Consider the following 19,263-nt stretch of genomic DNA (forward strand, 5'->3'; position numbering starts at 1 on the left):
ACAACAATACCGTTTCTTTGCTTCTTTTTAGAAAGATACTGACATTTGAAGAAAAGCAGAAAATATTGTGCAATTCTTACATATGTGTAGTTTTACAGTCCCAAAAAAGATGTCGGAAAAATAAATAGTAACTGCAGTTGTAGCAAACACCCTGTGCAGTATTACAAATACCATTTCTTTGTGAGACAGTTTCTGGCTGCCTCATTCAAGCAAGACGTCTCATTTATTTTAGTGGAACAACTCACTGTGTTAAAATGATCGCAATTTGGGTCTATAGCCATATTCTTACTATTAACATGCTACATAGTTGAGAAGAATTCCCCTAGTGCCTGAATTCCTCTTTGTGAATGAAGTGTTGGGCAGAGATCCCTGCTCCAGGAAATTGCCAAGCCATGAAGTTCCTATAGTGGAGCATCCATCAAATTCCCAGTTCAAGCCCAGGAGCAGCCAAGCCACGTGTAGTGGGACAAGGCTGGGACAAAGGCTAGCTTGAATCAGTAGGTGGTTGTGTCTGCATCACAGCCTGCAGGCTCATGGTCAGTGCTAATGAGCAAGATGCTTGGTTTAGGTATGCCATTATGTCCTTAGCTGTATCCTCATTAAGGCCTGGAGGGATTTGCTTTTCTGGTTGCCTAGAAGAGCTGAAAATCAGACATGGACTCCTTAATTTCTCAGGGATACAATTACAAATACTATGTCCGTTCAAATGTAAGTAATTTCATAAAACCACAAATCCCAATAAAGTAACAAAAACACTTCAAAGTATTAAATTAGTTCATAGGCAAATTAGACACAGGTGTTGTTCACCCAACAAAATACAAAGTTTTAATTTGTTTACTTTATGTATGTGGAAACCTCATTGCTTTTTCATTTGCAGATGAGTATCTTTATGCTGGAACAGCTTCTGATTTCCTTGGCAAAGACACTGCTCTAACACGTTCCCTGGGCCCTTCTCACGACCACCATTACATCAGAACTGACATTTCTGAACATTACTGGCTTACTGGTAAGATCCCAAACATATGCTGTTGTCATTTGCATTGTCCCTGCTTCTCTGAAGTTAATAGCCCCTTTCTTAAATAAATATATACCCAGTAAGTATAAATATAGATATTGTATCATGGTATCTTTGGATTATGTAGGCTTTTTTGGAGAAAGCTCAGTGGAACAAAAATGCACTTGAGAAAAGTCAGAGGTGAAAATGCTAATTAAGGAAAGAGGAGGAAAGTAGGACCTAATAGTTCTTTCCGTCTTTAATCTAGACATCCGTATATAGTCCTGTAATTGGAATACTATCATGACTAAAATGCTTTCATTTCCAGTTTTGTTGGAATAATTTTTTTAAACTTTCTTTCCAATCACTTGTTTAAAACTGTTCCCTAAAGTATGTTGAAATGACAGACTGAAAGTTCAGTGTTTTTAGGTAGGAGGTTTTTTTTGTTTTTGTTTTTGTTTTTCCTTTATAGAGGGGAAAAATACTCTTTATTGCTGTGAAGATCATTTTAAAACCACTACAGGCACCCTAAAATAGCTTCCCAAACAAAATACTGCTTTTCCTTGCCCGTTAAAAACATTCTGAGCTAGTAAACCCTCTAAAAAACTGGCCACATTTACACTCAGCTAGTCTCAAACCACACACAGAGTAACATGGAAAACTTCGCTCACAGGCTAACCCTGCTCAATTAAAGCATCCCCCTTTTAGCTGTCAGCTGTCTTTAAAGATGTGGCAACACTGGCCCTGTTTCAGGCTGCCTGTGTAACTATGGATGCATTGTAAATCCAGGCCTGCTGACCACAGGGTTAAGTTCTCTTCCCAGCAGACAACTTCTGAAAGACATAATTTTGCCTTTTAACTCTTTGAGACCTCAACAAGAGGAAATGTTCTTATTATTTCTCTACTTTTTTATTCTTCCACCTAAGTTCTTGCCCTATATTGCTGTCTAGTTGTGGCTCCGTAACTGCCAGATTTCTCCTGGTGGATGAGGAATAACAGAAAAGCCACTTCAAGTCATTTTACCTGTCCAAATAGATGTAGTCCTGTGGACTGATAAAAGATTTCACACTTGACTCTGCTAACTTTACTTACTTCCATCTCCTGTGCTCTTCAAGTGTATAGCTTAATATCTCTCTTGTCCCACCTCTCCTTTCTCCTCCCTCTCATTTCAGAATATTCCATAGAACAGAACTGATATGTGTGCAGTATGGGTGAGCCAGCATGAGTCCATCCAGGAGGCAGTTGTCTCTAATAATTATATCTAACATCTGATTTTATCACTGGCTGCTTTCTGGTATTTAGTATGGAAAGGCAGTTAGAGTAGCTGCTTTCCTAAGGGATGTTAAGATATCCCAGAAATAAAGATTTATTGGGAAGTGCTCATAAGGAGCATCTGGTGTTATCGTTAGTACAGATCCACCTCGATGAGCATTACAGCACAATGAAAGAGGGCTCAGTTCCCAGTCCAAAAGAACTTACAGTTTAAATATCCAGTTCCAAGCATTTCTTCATGCTATTAATGTTTCTTCATGAGCAGTTTGAGACCAGTACAAGAACATGGGATAAACGAAAGGACTGAGAACTATTTGTGTTTGAATTTGGAGGCTGAGGTGAAGGTATGCCTTTCTGATAGACTTTCCATTTTTCATTTCATATTTCAAAGAAGAGGAAAATTCAAGAGGGCGTACCACTTAGTGAGCAGTTAAGGCAGGCTAGTAACAGCAGACAAGGAGAAGGCTGGAGAAGGTATTCAACAACTTCTTTGCCTCAGTCTTCACTAATGACTGCTCTATGCAGAGCCCTTGTGTGAATAGTTCAGAAGGTGGGATCTAGGGGAATGATGCCTCTCGCATTGTAAGTCAAGATCAGGTTTGTGACTTCCTGAGGAACCTGAACATCCATAAATCAATGGGTCCTAATGAGATACATTTCAGAGTCCAGAGGGAATTGGCTGATCTAGTTGCCAAGCCACTCTTGTTGATATTTGAAAAGTCCTGGCAGTCAGGTGAGGCCCCTGGTGATTGGATAAAAGATAGTACTGAACACATTTTTGGGAAGGGTAGAAAGGATGACTGAGGGAACCAGCAACCTCTCAGACTCACCTCTGTGTTAGGGAAGATCATGGAGGAGATCCTTCTGGAAGCTACGCTAAGGCACATGAAAGAGAGGGAGAGGTAATATGGGATAATTAGTGTGTCTTCACAAAGGGAAGGTTCTGCCTGACCAACCCTGTTGTTTTCCATGATAGAGTAACTGCATCAGTGGTCAAAGAAAGCGCCACTGATGTCATCTATTTGGACTTCAGTAAGACCTTTAACATCATTCAGTAAGATCTCATAACATCCTTCTCTCCAAATTGAACATATCTGAATCTGATGGGTGGACTGTGTGATGGATGAGGAAGATCTGGTTGCAGGATCTTAACCAGAGAGTGATGGTCAATGGGTCAATGTCCAGATGGAGATCTGTGACAAGTGGTGTCCTTCAGGGGTCAGTACCGAGACCAGTGCTCTTTCACATCTTCATCAGCGACACTGACAGTGCAATTGAGTGTGCCTTCAGCAAATCTGTGGGTGGCACCAAGCTGTGGGGTGTGGTCAACATGCCCAAGAGACAAGATGACATTGGGAGAGACCTAGACAGGCTTGAGCAGTGCACCCAGGTGGCCGCATGAGGTTCAGTAAATCCAAGTGCACGGTCTTGTGTCTGGGTCATGGCAACACCCACTATCTGTACAAGTTGGGGGATGTAAGAGTGGAACACAGCCCTGCTGAGAAAGACTTTGAGGATGACAAGCTGGACATGAGCCAGCAGTGTGCCCTCACAGTCCACAAAGCAACTGTATCCTGGGCTGCATCAAAAGAAGCCTGGCCAGCAGGGTGAGGGAGGTGATCCTGCCCCTCTGCTCTGCGCTGGTGAGGCCTCACCTGGAGTGCTGTGTCCAGATGGGGAGTTCTCAGTACAGGAGAGATGTGGACCTGTTGGAGTGCACCCAGAGGAAGGCTACAAAAATGATCCCAGGGATGGAAAACCTCTTCTGTGAGGACAGGCTGAGAGAGCTGGGACTGTTCAGCCTGGAGAGGAGAAAACCCCAGGTGAAGCCTTTCAGTATCTAAAATGGAGCTATAAGAAGGAAAGGGATAGACTCATTAGCAGGGTCCGTTCTGATAAGACAAGGGGAAATTGTTTCAAAATAAAAGGAGAGAGAGACTTACATTGACGTAAAGAAAAAGTTTTATACAGTAATGGTGGTGAGACACTGGAATAGGTTGCCTAGAGATGTGGTGAACCCTGTGTCCTTGGGGACCTTCAAAGGCCCTGAGCAACCTGATTGAGCTGTGCATGTCCCCATTCATTGAAGGGGAGTTGGACTAGATGACTTAAAAAGGTACTTGTAACTGAAAAGATTTGATGATTCATTCTGTTTTCACTTAAAGTGATTGAATCTGTGACATCACTTATCTGTGAGTCACTTATCTGTGAGTGTAATATATTTTTATATCTAGGCTTGAAAAATAGCTTCATCGTATTAGATTGTAATGTCAAAATTATCCTGTGCTGAAGACCCCGTATATTCTTCAGGTGTAACCTGTTTCCAGCCATATAAAATCTACAACCACCCTCTGTGTAAAACTTCTTATACACAAGCCATGCAATGTTATACTACAAGGCATGGGTATAAATTGGATGCTTTTAATATTTTAAAATTGTTTCATTTGGAGAAAATGTTGAGTGCAATACTAAATGATGGGATCAGTTCTGCAGTAAGCCATAGGGCAGCCAGTACACTGCTAGTTTATTGTGTAGCATTACCAATTTCATACACTTTTTGTTTTCAGCTGGTATTGGTGTAAAGAAAATATTTACTTGATTTTGGTTTTAAAACCTTCACCTCATCTAAATCCCTTTTTCCCTAAAAATACCACCCATTGACCAAGCATATGTTAGACCTCCAGGAAAAGTTGTACTACTTGAGTAATTGTACAATTATAAATAAATTATTTCTAGGCATGACTCGTGTTTTACTTAGGATAAGGATGTAATGTGTAAGTTGTTTTTTTTTTTTGGTTTTTTTTTTCCAATGAGCTGTGGAAGTTTTGCTATATTGCACCTTCATTTTTTAAAAGTTTTGTCTTTATTCCGTTTCTGGAAACAAGATTATTCTTTTCTGGGGGAAAGGAGGAAAAGACAAAGCACAAGGGAAAAATGTGTAGGATACCTCTCAGTTCCTTGCAGGGCATCTCTATCTTAACTAATTAAGACATGTCTTAATCTCAATGACTGAATAGCCTCTCTACAAAGGAGAAAGGGAGGAAGGCAGCTAATCTTTCCCATGACTCATGGTTACGCAGCTCATACTCCTGCTCACGGTGGCCCTGAAGGATGCTGCCTCTGCTCAGATTTCATCACGCAGGGAGAATCTGTTGGCTGGAGCAGCCTGTCCCAGATCCAGGGCACTGGGTAAGATGTGTGGGACTGGAGTCCTGCTCTGGAAGGCAAAGCCACCCACAGGAACTGCATGCCTGCCTCCAGCTGGGACAGCAGAGTACCAGACATACAGACATCCAGCTGCGCATTCCTCTCTCCTTGATAGGAAGCTAAAGTCATAGTTAGGATGAGTGTTCTTCTGCATGTGTTAATCTTTTTGGGGTTTTGGGGAGAAATTTGTTTGTTTGCTTGATTATTACTATTTTTCTTTAATTTTATTTCAACTGAATCAACTTTGTCAGGGATGGATACTTGCAGACAGTGACTTCTTTATGTCCTGAGTGCTTTGGTGGGGATTCAGCTCACTGAACTTTACAAAGACAAAAGCTAGCATCCCATCTGAGCTCAGCCATTTCCGTTCTCTGCCTGCAATTTACAGAGGTGACAATCACTCCACCTACTGTAGGAATCTGTCCTAAAATAAGATTCTTTATTACCACATTCCTCCTTTTCCGTTTCTGTCCTTCCCTGAGAGAAGAGCTGGATGAGTTTAGGTTAGAAGGCTTATAGAGGGTTAAAGGAAAGTGAGGTGAGCACTGTCCTTTGTGACTTACCATGCCCTGAATTTCTGGCAGCCCAGCTGCAAAGAGCTGCTGCAGAAAGTCTCCAACTGTTCTAAGTATCTTTTCCCATTCTTTATGTTCTGGGATTTGCTGCTCATTTGCTGTCCTCTCTTTCCAGACCTAAGGAATCTTCTCTGGAGGTATTATTAAAGCGCTGTCTAAAACTATTGCTAATGTTAGAAAGGTGAAATAACAGTCAGATAACTCAAAGCAAATGGAACCAGCCCTGGGGAACAGCCATAAGGGACCAGGTGTGGCAGCTATTCCCACTAGGACACAGGAGCATATTTAAAGGGCATGAATGACACCTGAATTTATGGTGGCTTCTTTCTAAGAGCTACTGATGCCTTTAATCCCCTCTTTGGTCGCATACTGTCTAGCCATGAAATTAATATGCAGGAAAACTGTCTGTTAAAGTAATTAAAGAGAGACAGTGGTGTATACAGGAAAACAAATACTGATTTAAAATGATCATCATATAATTTGTTTCCCATGCAAAGAACCAAAAACCTAATTCACAATTGATTTAAACTTGCTTGTCTATGCTATATGGACAGATTACAAGAGATGAGACAAAGATGTCAATGGCAGAACGTAATGTGCTTTTCAGTTCATGATCTCTTTTATTAAATTGTTTTCAATCTCTTTCTCTTCATATCTTTTACAGTATATTTTTGTTTGGATTTTACTTTCAACATCAGTGTTCTCCATTGTGATTTAAAATCATTAAATATTTGTGTTCCTTTAATTTGTTAGAGATTCTTCTAAATCTGTTCCAGGAATTGGTATTGAGACATTTGTTTTTGCATTTGCTGTGCCAAGTAAAGCAGTGAACATTTTTTTTTCCTTAAGAAACATATATAGAGGGTTTTGATTCCATGAATGAAAATTAAAAACAACAACGATATCAACAAAAACTATGTGAAATTTAAATGAATGCTACAGTAGTATTTCACAGGTTTTTATATTAAATGTTTATTTAAACTAACTGCATAGTTTAGAAACCTTATTGGAAGTGCATTTATGTATTTTTTCATACTTAGAGATCTAATCTTCAAAGTAGCTTTACAGACCCCGAGGAGTAATTGAATATTTGCTTTAGGCTCATTTTGAAATCCTCACTTAAATTTATAGGGCCTGATGCCTCCATCATTTCATTTTTCTGCTGGCGCCATTCTATATTGTCAGAAAGGTTTAAAATGGAAGCAGCACTGTGGCTGTGCTGACCCATAAATTTACTCTTCTGTCATGAAGGTACATATTCAGCACTTAAACACATCACATTTTGTTGCAAATCTTTGCAGACTTTTGAATCAATGACCCTATTTTTGTTCTGTGTGTACCATAGTGTATATTGTGTAAACTCCTTAAAGGTAATATGAAGTGGTAATAATTAGAAAAAGGGTAAAAGCACAAAAATACAATAAAAGCTGATAATAGTACTCACCACAAATCACCAATGTGTTCTGTTTGCTCTACCATCTTACGCAATCCTCCTTACTGCTTTCTACTGCAGCCTTCCCACTTATAAGGAATTTTACATTATTGCCAAAAGAATGTATTTTGGAGTCAAGGGTCTCTTTGTACTGTATTTGCATAGCCACTTCTATTTAAAGAAAAACACAATTGATCCAAGGGCCCTCAAAAGAGCTCATATATTGTAGCACGCTAGGGAATGTCTTAAAAGTTATTTCCCCGACTATTGGCGTGACTTAAGCCACACAATGTGGTTGCCTGCTCTGCTGTAGTCTGTGGGGCCTACAGAATTTCTTTAATTTCTGATTTTAGTGCAGAATAATAAGTTAAAAAAAAAAAAAAAAAGGCAGTGAGCAAGGACTGGAGGTCACAAATGAGAGCTATGTAAGATAGTGAAGAATGTGGGGTGAAAGTCTTGGCCCAATAATCACGCAAGCACACCTATGAGATGCAGGCAGAAATAGCCAGTCTCACTTTGGTTGAGATTAGAAGTAATATAACTGCTTAGCATTCCTTGTAGAGAGTGGATTTAAATGGCCCAAACAGAATATCACAGAATCACAGGATGGCTGATGTTGGCAGAGACTTCTGGGTCCCAGTGATCCAATCCCTGCTAAAGCAGGGATACCCAGATCGGGGTGCCCAGGGCCACATCCAGGCAGCTTTTGGAGATCTACAAGAAGAGTCCACTGCCTCCCCCAGCAACCCTTTCCCAAGTTGCTATAGCTTTTGTGTGTTGATGCAAAACAAGGAGTTATCTTCTTAAGACTGATCAGTCAGTTGTGGAATTTTCTGTATTATTCTGGGAATCCCAGCAAGGTACTGTGTTGAATTTTGTAGATGTAGTCAGTAAGATTGTTTAAAAACAGATATGTAGGAAATTTTAAAATTTGGAAATCCGTTGTTTATATTTGAATTTTTCATCCTGTGGTCAATCAGAGTTCTTTGAATCATTTGCAAGCTATTTCTAGTAAATGGTACTGTATTTCTGTACTCATAACTGCTTCAAAGTGTAATGAAATTAATTGAAACTCTACCATGCAGTTTGGGAAAAAACACTTAACTTGATGTTGATTACAAGAGCATTAAGGCAGATTTTTGCAATCATTGCACTGAAAGTCATCTTATTTTCAAAGAGGGAGCAATGGCCGATGCTACATATTTGTGTAAGTAGCAGTAAACAATATACACAAAAATATCAGACCAAGAGTAAATACTTCATGATCCACAGTGATTTTCTCTCAGAGTTAGTGGCAAACTTGCCACCATGTGTCTATATAAGGATATTTTTTATTTCAATGGAAAATGCAGCATAAATGTAGATACTGAAGAAGAATTTTAGTATGAAAACTTTTCATCACAATTTTTAAATCCTTTCTTTTTGGGAAATTCCAGGAGCAAAATTCATTGCAACTTTTCCCATCCCGGACACCTATAATCCAGATGATGACAAAATCTACTTCTTTTTCCGAGAAATATCACAAGATAGTAGCACCTCTGACAAGACAATTCTTTCTCGAGTTGGGAGAGTTTGTAAGGTGAGAACTCTGTCTTTCATTCTTTTTAAAATAATGTTCATTATTAAGAAAAGAGTTGGGTTTGAGCCATGCTGGCTGTGTGTATTTTAGAAAAGCTACTACGTTAATAAATGAAAACCCTGTGTCTAAACGATAGCGTATTGACCTTCGGATGTGCAAGAGTGACCTGCTTTGTTTCATAAGCTTTCAATAAGGATTGACTTGTTGACATGTACACAATGCCAAGGTATTTGGATTTTTGTGAAAAGTGCTCAGTGAATGAAGGGGAATACAAACCTATCCCTTCAACATAGATCAGTACAGCACATTACTGAGAGCTGAGATCATTCATTTGTTTCTGAGCATTCCTGATAATCAGTTGGGGTGGGACTGGCTAAAAAAAAAATACAGTTTCTGAGCTATATCCGCACCCACCTGGATGTTTCCTGCCTTGTGAAAAAGTGTGGTCTTTGACCTGTTTACTAGCAGGGTCCAGGAGCTGGCTCGTTTGCAGTGTAAAAAGACTTGTTTGGTTGGTGCTCAGTCTCCTTCAAAAGACAGCTCTCTTCATTTTCCCTTTTGTTATGTTGGTTTTGCTCCCTAAGAAAGATTTCTGTCCCTATGATACACAGAATTCTGATTTTCATTATGAGCTTCATTCATTTTGAAGGACCATCTCTGTTAAAGGCAGAAGCCTCTTCAAATTGTAATGAGAAGATAAACCAGTTCCTGTCATAGGAAAACAGTCAGTAAATAGTTTGTGGTTTAACAGCCTGCTGGTTTTGCTAATGTCTTCTTCCCATTATAGTGTAACGGTCTATTGACTTCTGTGATGGACATACTGTCTACCCTCTCCTTTGTCCCATATTCCTGTAGGAAGACATGCAGTCAGGGTAGATGCTTCCATCATGTCCTTAAATCTCAGTAAACCAGGTACCCAGGAATCACTGGCAAAAGTCAGGAAAATGAGACTTAAATTTTTTCTTTGTATTATTAAACATAAGCTTTGAGCAAATGTTTCTCATGTAATGAGCTAGATATTTACAACACCATCATAGTACTCACATAAGCAGGTGCATTTATGTGATATTTTGTTCAGTTGTCCTCATTTACTTGCATTTTCTGAGCAAAATGATTTTACTGGCTGTGAAAATGACCTTTTCAAAGAGAAGCTTGAAAGCTTGTAAATAAACAGAAGAGTTTGTGATTTGCAGTAGGATACATCTAAGAGAAAGGCATCCAGAAAGCTAATGGACACACACTTAAAACAGAAAGTAGACACGTGTGCACAAATATGTAAATCTATGGCTGTTCTGCAGACCAGCAAACTCCTGTCAATCGAAATTTCAGTGACCAGAGCCATTTCACACTTCTGTCCTTGACCTATCGTGTTAAGAAAACAAAAATACTCATTCATAAATCAGTTCTCTAGTAGGGTTTTAGGCAGACGAAATAATGGATAATCTTTAGTTGGATATTTCACTGCAGTGTGATTAATGGCAGAATAGAAATGCAAACACATATGATTTGCTGCTAGACATGGCATTTGCTGATAATGAGAGAGCACTTAATCCATTAAGAAAAATTAGTAGACAACAACTTTCAAGAGAAGGCACATGGGAGATTGTATTAAACAAAGATATGTTAGTTAAAGTTCTGTATCCTTTACCTAGAGAAAAAGCAGATATGGTATCATAATAAAAGCAAAAGTATGGTAAGGAAATCTTAATGGCACTGTGTACCTTGAATTAAATTGAATTTGTAGAGTGATCATGTTAAATAGAAATAAATTGTCTTGAGTTTTATTTTTAATAGTCAAGACAAAATAATAGAAAGTGGTAAGGTTATTTATTATTATTAATGCCCTATTTACATTGTCTTCTTTATTGAATACTTCCTTGTGAATGAAAAATTCTACTGAAAATTTAGACACCTGTGTTTTTATACATTTCTCTTGATTACTTTGCAAATAATGCAAATTATTATAGTGCAAATAAAGTTTTAATTTTAATATAAATTAAAATATGCAACTAAACTGCTTGCAGACTGAGATTTTTTTAAATCTGTGGTCTGCTGTGACACCTCTGCTATTCTTAATTCTCTCAAGTAGAGAATTGATGCATTTGCTTACAATGACAGATGACAATTTCTACTTAGCATGTCTCATAAATGTGACCCGTGATGCAAAATGTTACACCCTCTTTCCCTTGCAAGCATAGAATAACAGTGAAGGGTAGAAAACCAGCAACTTTTAAAATAATTGGCGTAGTGTAACCCCAATTTCTTTCTACCAGAGCTCAATTGCTTTCTACCTCATCGTGCCTTAGGGCTCCTGTACATTTATGCCAGAGTTACAAGCTGAAATTAGAATAAACTTTGCTTTTAATAAGGAGGTTGGTCAGAGCAGCCTATTCTTTGGCTAATTTTCAGTGACTCAACAATATGGTCTCTCACTGATCCTTCCCCTTAGGGAAAATCTTCTTTGGAAAGCAGTCCCTTTTCCCAGCTACTTAGAGTCTCAGAAGATTTCAGCACTTTCACTGGTAGCTCTTTGCCCAGAGTCCCACAGCTGTCACTTGTCCTGTTTGTAAGACCACGCTTATACTTACTGTCTCAAAACATATATTGTAATAACACAGCCACTGTAGCACTAAATAGTACTAGCTTAGATTTATGTCATCTGTGTTCTATGCATCACCAGGGGATATCAGTATGAAATGGGAGACAGTACTTTCAACAGTGATGTTAAGAGCCAGTTGTGTAATTTATCATGGCAAATGGCATTTCCATTTTTGTTTTGACAGAGGTGGAAAATGTATAATTGACTTGTCTATAACCTGTTACTGCTTATAGCAAGTTCCTTCTTATAGCAAGTGCTATGTGTTGGGATATTTTCTTTCTTTTCAAGCAAGGTCAAAAGTGAAGAGAGAAAATGACTACTAAAAATTTGCCAATGGTGTGCATCTGCTTTTTGAAACATAAATAGATACACAGGTACATATAACATACATTATTCCAAACAGCTTCTTAAGAGCATGAGCCCATCAATTTCCGTTGCTAGAATCATGATTGCAAGCTGTTACATCTCCATTGTCTTGATGCCCATACTGCTGAACAAGCTTACATAAGCTAACGACATGTCACAGTCATTACATGCACTGAGACAGCTTTTGAAAAGAGAATGTAGCATCTATGCACTGTGTCCTCCACTGTCAAACAACATCAGCTATACTTTAGTATGCGTGCCTAACAAAAAATGATGACAGTATTGTAATTGTATTTAAGGACAACATCATATATGCATAAAAAGAGATTATTGGATTTTTTTTTTAATGACATACATTTTTTTCATAGTTGAAACCTCATTCTGTTGGAATGGAGTGGAATACTAGCCAAAAGCAGTAGTCTCTCTGCTACAGTGTGAGAATCCTGTTTATTATTATAGCTCTGTATTTGCTGAACTACAGTCTTCTCTGTAACAGTTTTGGTGATGTATTGAAAAAGTTGCTGCATACAGTCTCAGAGTCTGATTTCCAAGAGACCTCAACTGCCAAGAAATCAGCCTGCAGCCCCTGATGTGTTCCCATGTTTCTCAAAACGTTCAGCATCCAGAAGCGTCCTTTGTTCTAGTGGGAACAAATGAGCTCTTTGTCTTTTTTTTTTTTTTTTTTTCACCCCTTCATTCCACCCTCTCATATACCAAACTGTACCTGGGGATGAGAATATAGCAATTAGGCACAGCCCTCTTGGTTAAACTGTGTTTTCTAAAGGCACTGGAATGTAATCATTTTAAGCACTCCTGAGTCGAGAGTGCAGGACACACCCTGCATTCCACCTTAGAGTAATGTGATTTATTTCCAAAGCCATGAACACGAGCAGAGTTCAAGGCTACGACCTTGCCTCTTGTCTGGTGCTTGAAGGTAATTTGTATTCCTAGAGTGGCAGCAGGGAGTTATTCTGCCGCATGTCTGAATGCAGGGTCTCCGGTGGGCTATGCTGTGGGACTGCTGGTGTGTAAAAGTGGGGCGGTGTTTTTCTTGTCCTGGAAATAGTCTAGCCATGCCTTTGCTGTGACTGGAGGTAACTGGCTCATTAACATTCTTTGTATTTCTATATCGTGTAATGCATCACTGTGCAGATAATTGATCTCTCTCCAAAAAGCATTTGAGTTGTCCGCATAGTATAGCGCTTTACTGTTCAGTAATATTAGCTTGGGTACCGGAAGCAAAATAGCCATGTTAACATGTTCTCAGCAGGGCTAATTAGTCTGGGCTCAGTGCCATGCTCGTGCAGCTATCCTGCTTCCAGTTCTGGAGGCAACTCATTCCAGACGAGATTTAACTTACTGCCTGTTACATGCTTACATACTTCCTTCATCACCGTAATAGTGCCTAGCCACAATCCTAACCATGGTTGGTTTTAATTTATATATATATATATAAATATATATATATATAAAATCATGATTAAAACCATTTAGAAAATGTAATCTCTAAGAAAACTTAGGCCCTTGTTTGCCAACTGGGCATCTTTGCAGCTGTGGATCCTTCATCAGCCAGCTCCTCTTTGACTCCTAAGCTTGGCAATTTAATAGTACATGCTGCCTGAAAGTTTTCAAATGTTGTAGAAAAGCAGATGCTCATCGAGATGATTTCATTTTGAGGTCTGATGTGCTGGAAACAGCCCAGATCCATACGGTATTTGTTTCTAACTGTGATGAATTATGAGATGTAACAGCAAGCTTTGTCAGGTCTTTTGGCCTTGGGTGTGTCTCAACATTGTAATTGGTATTATTTTTTTTTTTTTGGGGGGGGGGGGGGAGGGGGAAAGAGTGGGAATTATGATTTACAGATGAAGCAAAAATATGTAAGCTGTGCTTACATATGAAGAGGTGTGACTGAATTTTACTGAGCCTTAGGGAAAATGAAAAAGAAATTGCAGTATCAAGATAGAACTTTAGAAACTGGATTATGGACATGCAGCTGCACAACCTGTGAAGCAAACTCTAGAAACAAACCTAGTTGCCGGAGACTCATTGCCAGAATATGATGTTGGAAACTCAGCAGCTTGGAAGAAAGGAAGTTATTGGGAGTGAGGTACCTATGCTAATCTGAAGTCCCAGAATTCAGAATGCTTCAATTTGGACTGTCAAATATCTTTAAGATAATAAGTGATGCCTTAGAGATTTTGGAAGTTTTCTTATGTGATAAAAATAATCTCTGCTTTTTTCCTACCTGTATGTTTATTAAAAAAGGGCACTTCATGGTTTACTGTTCAAGCTTTTATGTTATTTATTGAGTAGTGCTGAAATCTAAAGAGATCTGTAAGATACTGACCTATCTTTGTTCTGTTCTCATGCTTTTCCAGTTCTATGTTTGTAGTTGTGAATATTGTGATCACAGTGACTCACACTTGTGTCTTTAGGCACTTGAAAATATCCAAGCTAAGAAAGTAATTAATTGACATCCTCTTAAATTGGTAAGGACAAATTATGATTTTTTAGAGGAAGATGCCTTCCATCTTCAACCCAAACCACTGTTTGAAAGCTTTGAAATGTTTTCCATTGCAGATAGACAAGGAGTTTTGGCCTACTTGCAGTCCCTAGAATGTGAAATTCAATATATTCTTATTTAAGAATGCAAAATTGTATGGCAAATTCAGGCTGATTGTTTCAGAAATAAATCAGTTTATCTCAGTCTGCACCACCCACTGTTTTATAAGACTTCAGTGTTAGGTTTCACAGTGCTCTTATTGCACTCAAAACATATAAATTCAGCCCTCCTCTATGATATTAGCTGCATGATTGTTCTAATTATCCGACTTGCCTATGGCTTCATGATCAGGAGTGCTACATTTTGTAAGCTGAACAATTTTTTCTCTCTAATTTTTCTTCTACCTTGTCATTTTATATCCCTTTATGGATTTACAGCATAAAATTTACACTGAGTATATATGAGAGTTCAGATAAGAAACAAGTAAAGGCTTGTCAAACACAGAGGAATAAACCACAAACAGATTACAATCAAAAGTTGATTTTCCTGAGAGTTAATTAATTTTTTTTTTTTTAGTTCAGCCATCATTCTTTCATTCTTTGCTCACTTCAATCTTCCATTGAAGTTGAAGTGAACAGACTAATGATAGATACAGTAGAGTACACCTGTTTTGCATAAGCTTTTGTATGGCTTTTGGGAGTGTTCTTAATGCTGTTAAACCCGTTGGAGGTAATTTCAGCAGGATTATTGAATGGCCCTGCAGTATGATGATACTTTATCATTCAAAGCTTAATTTTAGTATTTCATATGTCCCAACCACATTGAAATATGTTCTTTCTGATTCTTCTTATCTTACTCTGTTACCTTCTGGCTTTTTTTTTTTTTTTTTTTTTTTTTTAATGCTTACTTCTCTTTTATGGTTAGATTTGGATCCCATCCAAACATAATGCAACGTAAATCTCTGAGTGTGATGTTTAAACACTTTCTAAAACAAAAATCAACATTTTCCATATTGATTCAAACAATTATGCATGCTTCATTTGACTACATTACCATTCCAAATGAAATAACACTAAACCTCCTTAAGAGACAAGACCTCAAGCTAAAATATTGTTTCTCACTTATGGTTCAGAGAGAGGGCATTTTCACATAGATGTGGCCTACTGTAAATTTAGTCCAGCTCTCTTGTTGACTCTAGCAGTTTCTATGAGCAGTGTGTTTACACTTTTGTTTCTCTTGTCTAATTGTATGCAAATGCAACAGTGGTGATAGAGACCTTGCCATGTGCAACGCACAGACTGAAGCCTTACTCTGTTCTGCCAGGTTAGTTTTAGCAAAGAATGTCCCTGTCAATAAGTATGCTGTTCATGAGGCTGAGTCTGCTCAAATCCTGATCTTTGTATCAGCTACTTCAAGCAGAAGTGTTACACATTAGTACTATGCCAAGATGGGTTGGTATCTTATATGAAGTATACACAACCCTATAATGAGAAAATTTCCCCATGAAAGATTGTCATCTCATATAAACAGCAGAATTCCTAAACAGAGTTACTGCTCTCACTGGCACATCGAATCAACTCAGAGAGATGAACTGATTTCCCAAGTTTACATAAGATATCCTTAGCAGAGAGCAGTCAAAGTTTTACATCACGTGCACCTCTTTTCTCTTGTATATACTGCAAGTGTATTTTCACTCTCCCAGTCACACTTAATGGATGTTCAGCAGTGTTTGGAGGCAGGACAAGGGGAAACAGCCGGAAACTGCAGCGTAGGAAGTTCGCACAAATGTGCGCAAGAACTTCTTTACAGTGAGGGTGACGGAGCACTGGAACAGGCTGCCCAGGGAGGTGGTGGAGTCTCCTTCTCTGGAGATGTTCAAGACCTGCCTGGATGCCTACCTGTGCGACCTGGTGTAGGGAACCTGCTTTGGCAGGGGGGTTGGACTCAGTGATCTTTGGAGGTCCCTTCCAACCCCTGCAATTCTGTGATTCTGTGATTCTGTGAGGTAAGGGCTCCAGAGCCTTCTGCAGTTCCAGGTCTCTAGCACTTCCTTTCATTCAGCACAGAATGTCCTTTTGCACATCTTGGCTCTAATTAATAACCTGCTTCCAGAAATTCTGCTCTTTTTTTCTTTTTAATTTAATATATGTAATTTAAGTGGCTGTTCTGGATAATTATTGTCTTTAAAGTTCTATGAATCACACTGTTTGACATCTTTGATGTTGATTCATTTTCAGAAAACTGCACTTTTTGTTCTAATGTTCTATTTGTCACTGTTACTGACAAACAAATAAGAGATTTAAACCCCAAAGATGCAGGTGTTCTTTAGTTTTGTAGCAGTCTGTTTCCCTCCCTACCGGATTCCAAGCCATACATTTGTGAATTCTACTGAAGCTGCACTGATGCATTTTAATGTCTAAGATACGATAGAATAGAAAATAGAGGCAACAGAAAATCTCTAAATAGATTTTTAAATCACTTGATTACAGGCAATATTATATTTCTAATGGTTTTTATATTCACAATCAGCTGGTAACTTGTCTCTAACCAGAGGTTTTGAAAAACAAGTTGTTTTGTTTTGCTGTACATAAATTACAGATCACAAAGTTGAGATTTGCATAAAACTCTCCTAAGGCAATGCATTATATGACCTTGATTCTTCACAGATGTTACATTTAAGTAGTTCTTTCTTTCTTTGAGAAACTCATATATTTACATGTTGACACGGATTTAACTAGATCAGTCTATGCCCGTGATGGGGGCAGTAGGCCCATGGCCCGCCTTCACCTCCCAGGCCCCACAAAATGGGAATAAAAAGGGAAAAGGAATAGAGAGATGAGATCTCAGCTCAAGGAAGGAAAAAAAAAGCCAGCATCAGTGACCAATGGAGGAAAATGTATTTTACTAACTGTGATATCGAAATGCAAGATAACACAATATAATACAATCTAATTGAAATTGAGACTAATAAATCAAATAAAATAGGAGAGAGAAAGATTTCCTGAGACTGAGTCAAACCTGAAAAGCTTGTTACAGCTAGGAAAGCACCCTCCAGCACCCACTGCAAGGCAGTAAGAGACCGCCCAACCCAGAGGGGCCAGATCCCATGACTGGGACAGGTACCCAGAATTGAAGCATTAACACTTTAACTCCCAGTGCACTACATGATGTTATGATGTGGAATACCAAAAACCAAAAATCACTGAAGATGTGCACAAAATATTTGAATTCTTATTGTGTCTTGTTAGAGATCTGATTTCTCACTCCAACTGATTATTTATAGTACCTAATCATAAAAAAGATTGAAATGTGAAGATTTCTGTCAAATACAATTCCATTATTCGCTTATAAATTTGCATTTAATTTAAAAGTGAATTTAATTCTAATTTATTTTTCTTAAAATAATACTGGACTACTTTTGTAGATAATTTCTGTTTTTAGATCTTTGTAATCTTTTTTTGAAATCTTTCCTCAACACATGACAGATTGCACTGCCCACCTTCTAGTTAGCAATTATCTGAATTTCTAACTTATAAAAACACTAATAACTGAGATTTCACAGGCACTTCTTCCTGTTAAAAATAAGGTATTTCAGGCGGAAGCACTGGTATCTGTTACAGCTTGTGAGATTATGAAGCAGAAAGTGTTAATTAAACCTTTATTTATATTCAAAAAGATATATGCAGTCCTAAGTGCCTTCATCGGTAATGTAGCAAAGTTAATAGTAAACTCTGCTAATCCAGTGTGCTTAGAAGTGATATTTTTGGAGATAACATTTCAGATACTTGTGACTGTTCATCTGTTATGAGTAGATTAGCAACATTTTTGGAATGAAGAGCTTGTTCGTGCTGCCCTCCCCTTCTCTCAGAGCTCAAAGTTGTCTTGTCTTCTTGTCTCATCTCCCTGAAATATTTACTGTTCCTTGTCTACAGTATCAGCATCTCTTGGGAAAAAAGCATTTCAATTCATCAAGTTGAGCACACGTTTTGACATTGTTAGGTTGAGTTCTTCTGTAAATCAGTCCAGCAATCATTTTAGGACTGAGTAGCTTTGTGTTCATCCCCTCTTTCTGGTCACCTATGCATTGATTGGTCTCTGTTGCAGTGATTTTCTCTCCTCTGTTCATTTTTTCTTATCCACTGACTACCCAGCCTGTACTCTTATTATATGAATACCAGCTTGCAGCATTTGAGCACATCAGTGATTTACTGCAGACTGATATTAACTAATCTTTTCCACAGAATGAATTTGTATTTTCTGTACCAACCCAGTCTCAAACAGATTTTAAGGCCATATGCCCTTTGTCCAAGCACTCAGAGGTCAGTAACAATGAACTATGGTGGCCCAAGGGATACATATCTGAGAAGACAGACATGATACAAAGCTAATGAGCTTGTGAGATTGTACCAATGTGGTCTGAAGAAAAGGCAAATAATCTCCATCAGAGATTATGTTCTCCAGCAGCTGAAGCTTCAAGATACTTCTCTCAGACTGACCACAAAATAATGTTAGGATGGGAGGGACACACATTATTCAAAGCATGAAGATGTCCACAGATTTCTAAGACAACTGCTACTTGAGACTCAAGAAGCAGAGGGATGTCTAAACTATCAATAGTTTTTGAAGCTAAGCTGAGCTAAATCCACTTATGGATAAAGCTGCTGCAGTCTTTGTCAATTCCTGCACTTTCTCTGTTAGTGATAATACACCTGTATTACGAAAGCAAAGACGCA

General features: G+C 38.4%; 1 protein-coding gene across 3 annotated transcripts in view; it reads left to right on the forward strand.

Moving 5' to 3' along the window:
* SEMA3D (semaphorin 3D) overlaps positions 1–19,263 on the forward strand; it is a 144,076-nt gene that overhangs the window by 79,977 nt on the left and 44,836 nt on the right. For all 3 annotated transcript variants that reach the window (XM_048958908.1, XM_048958899.1, XM_048958914.1), the window contains exons 7-8: positions 878–1,006; positions 8,917–9,059. In XM_048958908.1, coding sequence (XP_048814865.1) covers positions 878–1,006; positions 8,917–9,059 — 272 coding nt within the window. The remainder of the gene's footprint in view (positions 1–877; positions 1,007–8,916; positions 9,060–19,263) is intronic.

The sequence above is a fragment of the Lagopus muta genome, chromosome 1 (assembly GCF_023343835.1).
Source record: "Lagopus muta isolate bLagMut1 chromosome 1, bLagMut1 primary, whole genome shotgun sequence".
NCBI classification, from domain to species: domain Eukaryota; kingdom Metazoa; phylum Chordata; class Aves; order Galliformes; family Phasianidae; genus Lagopus; species Lagopus muta.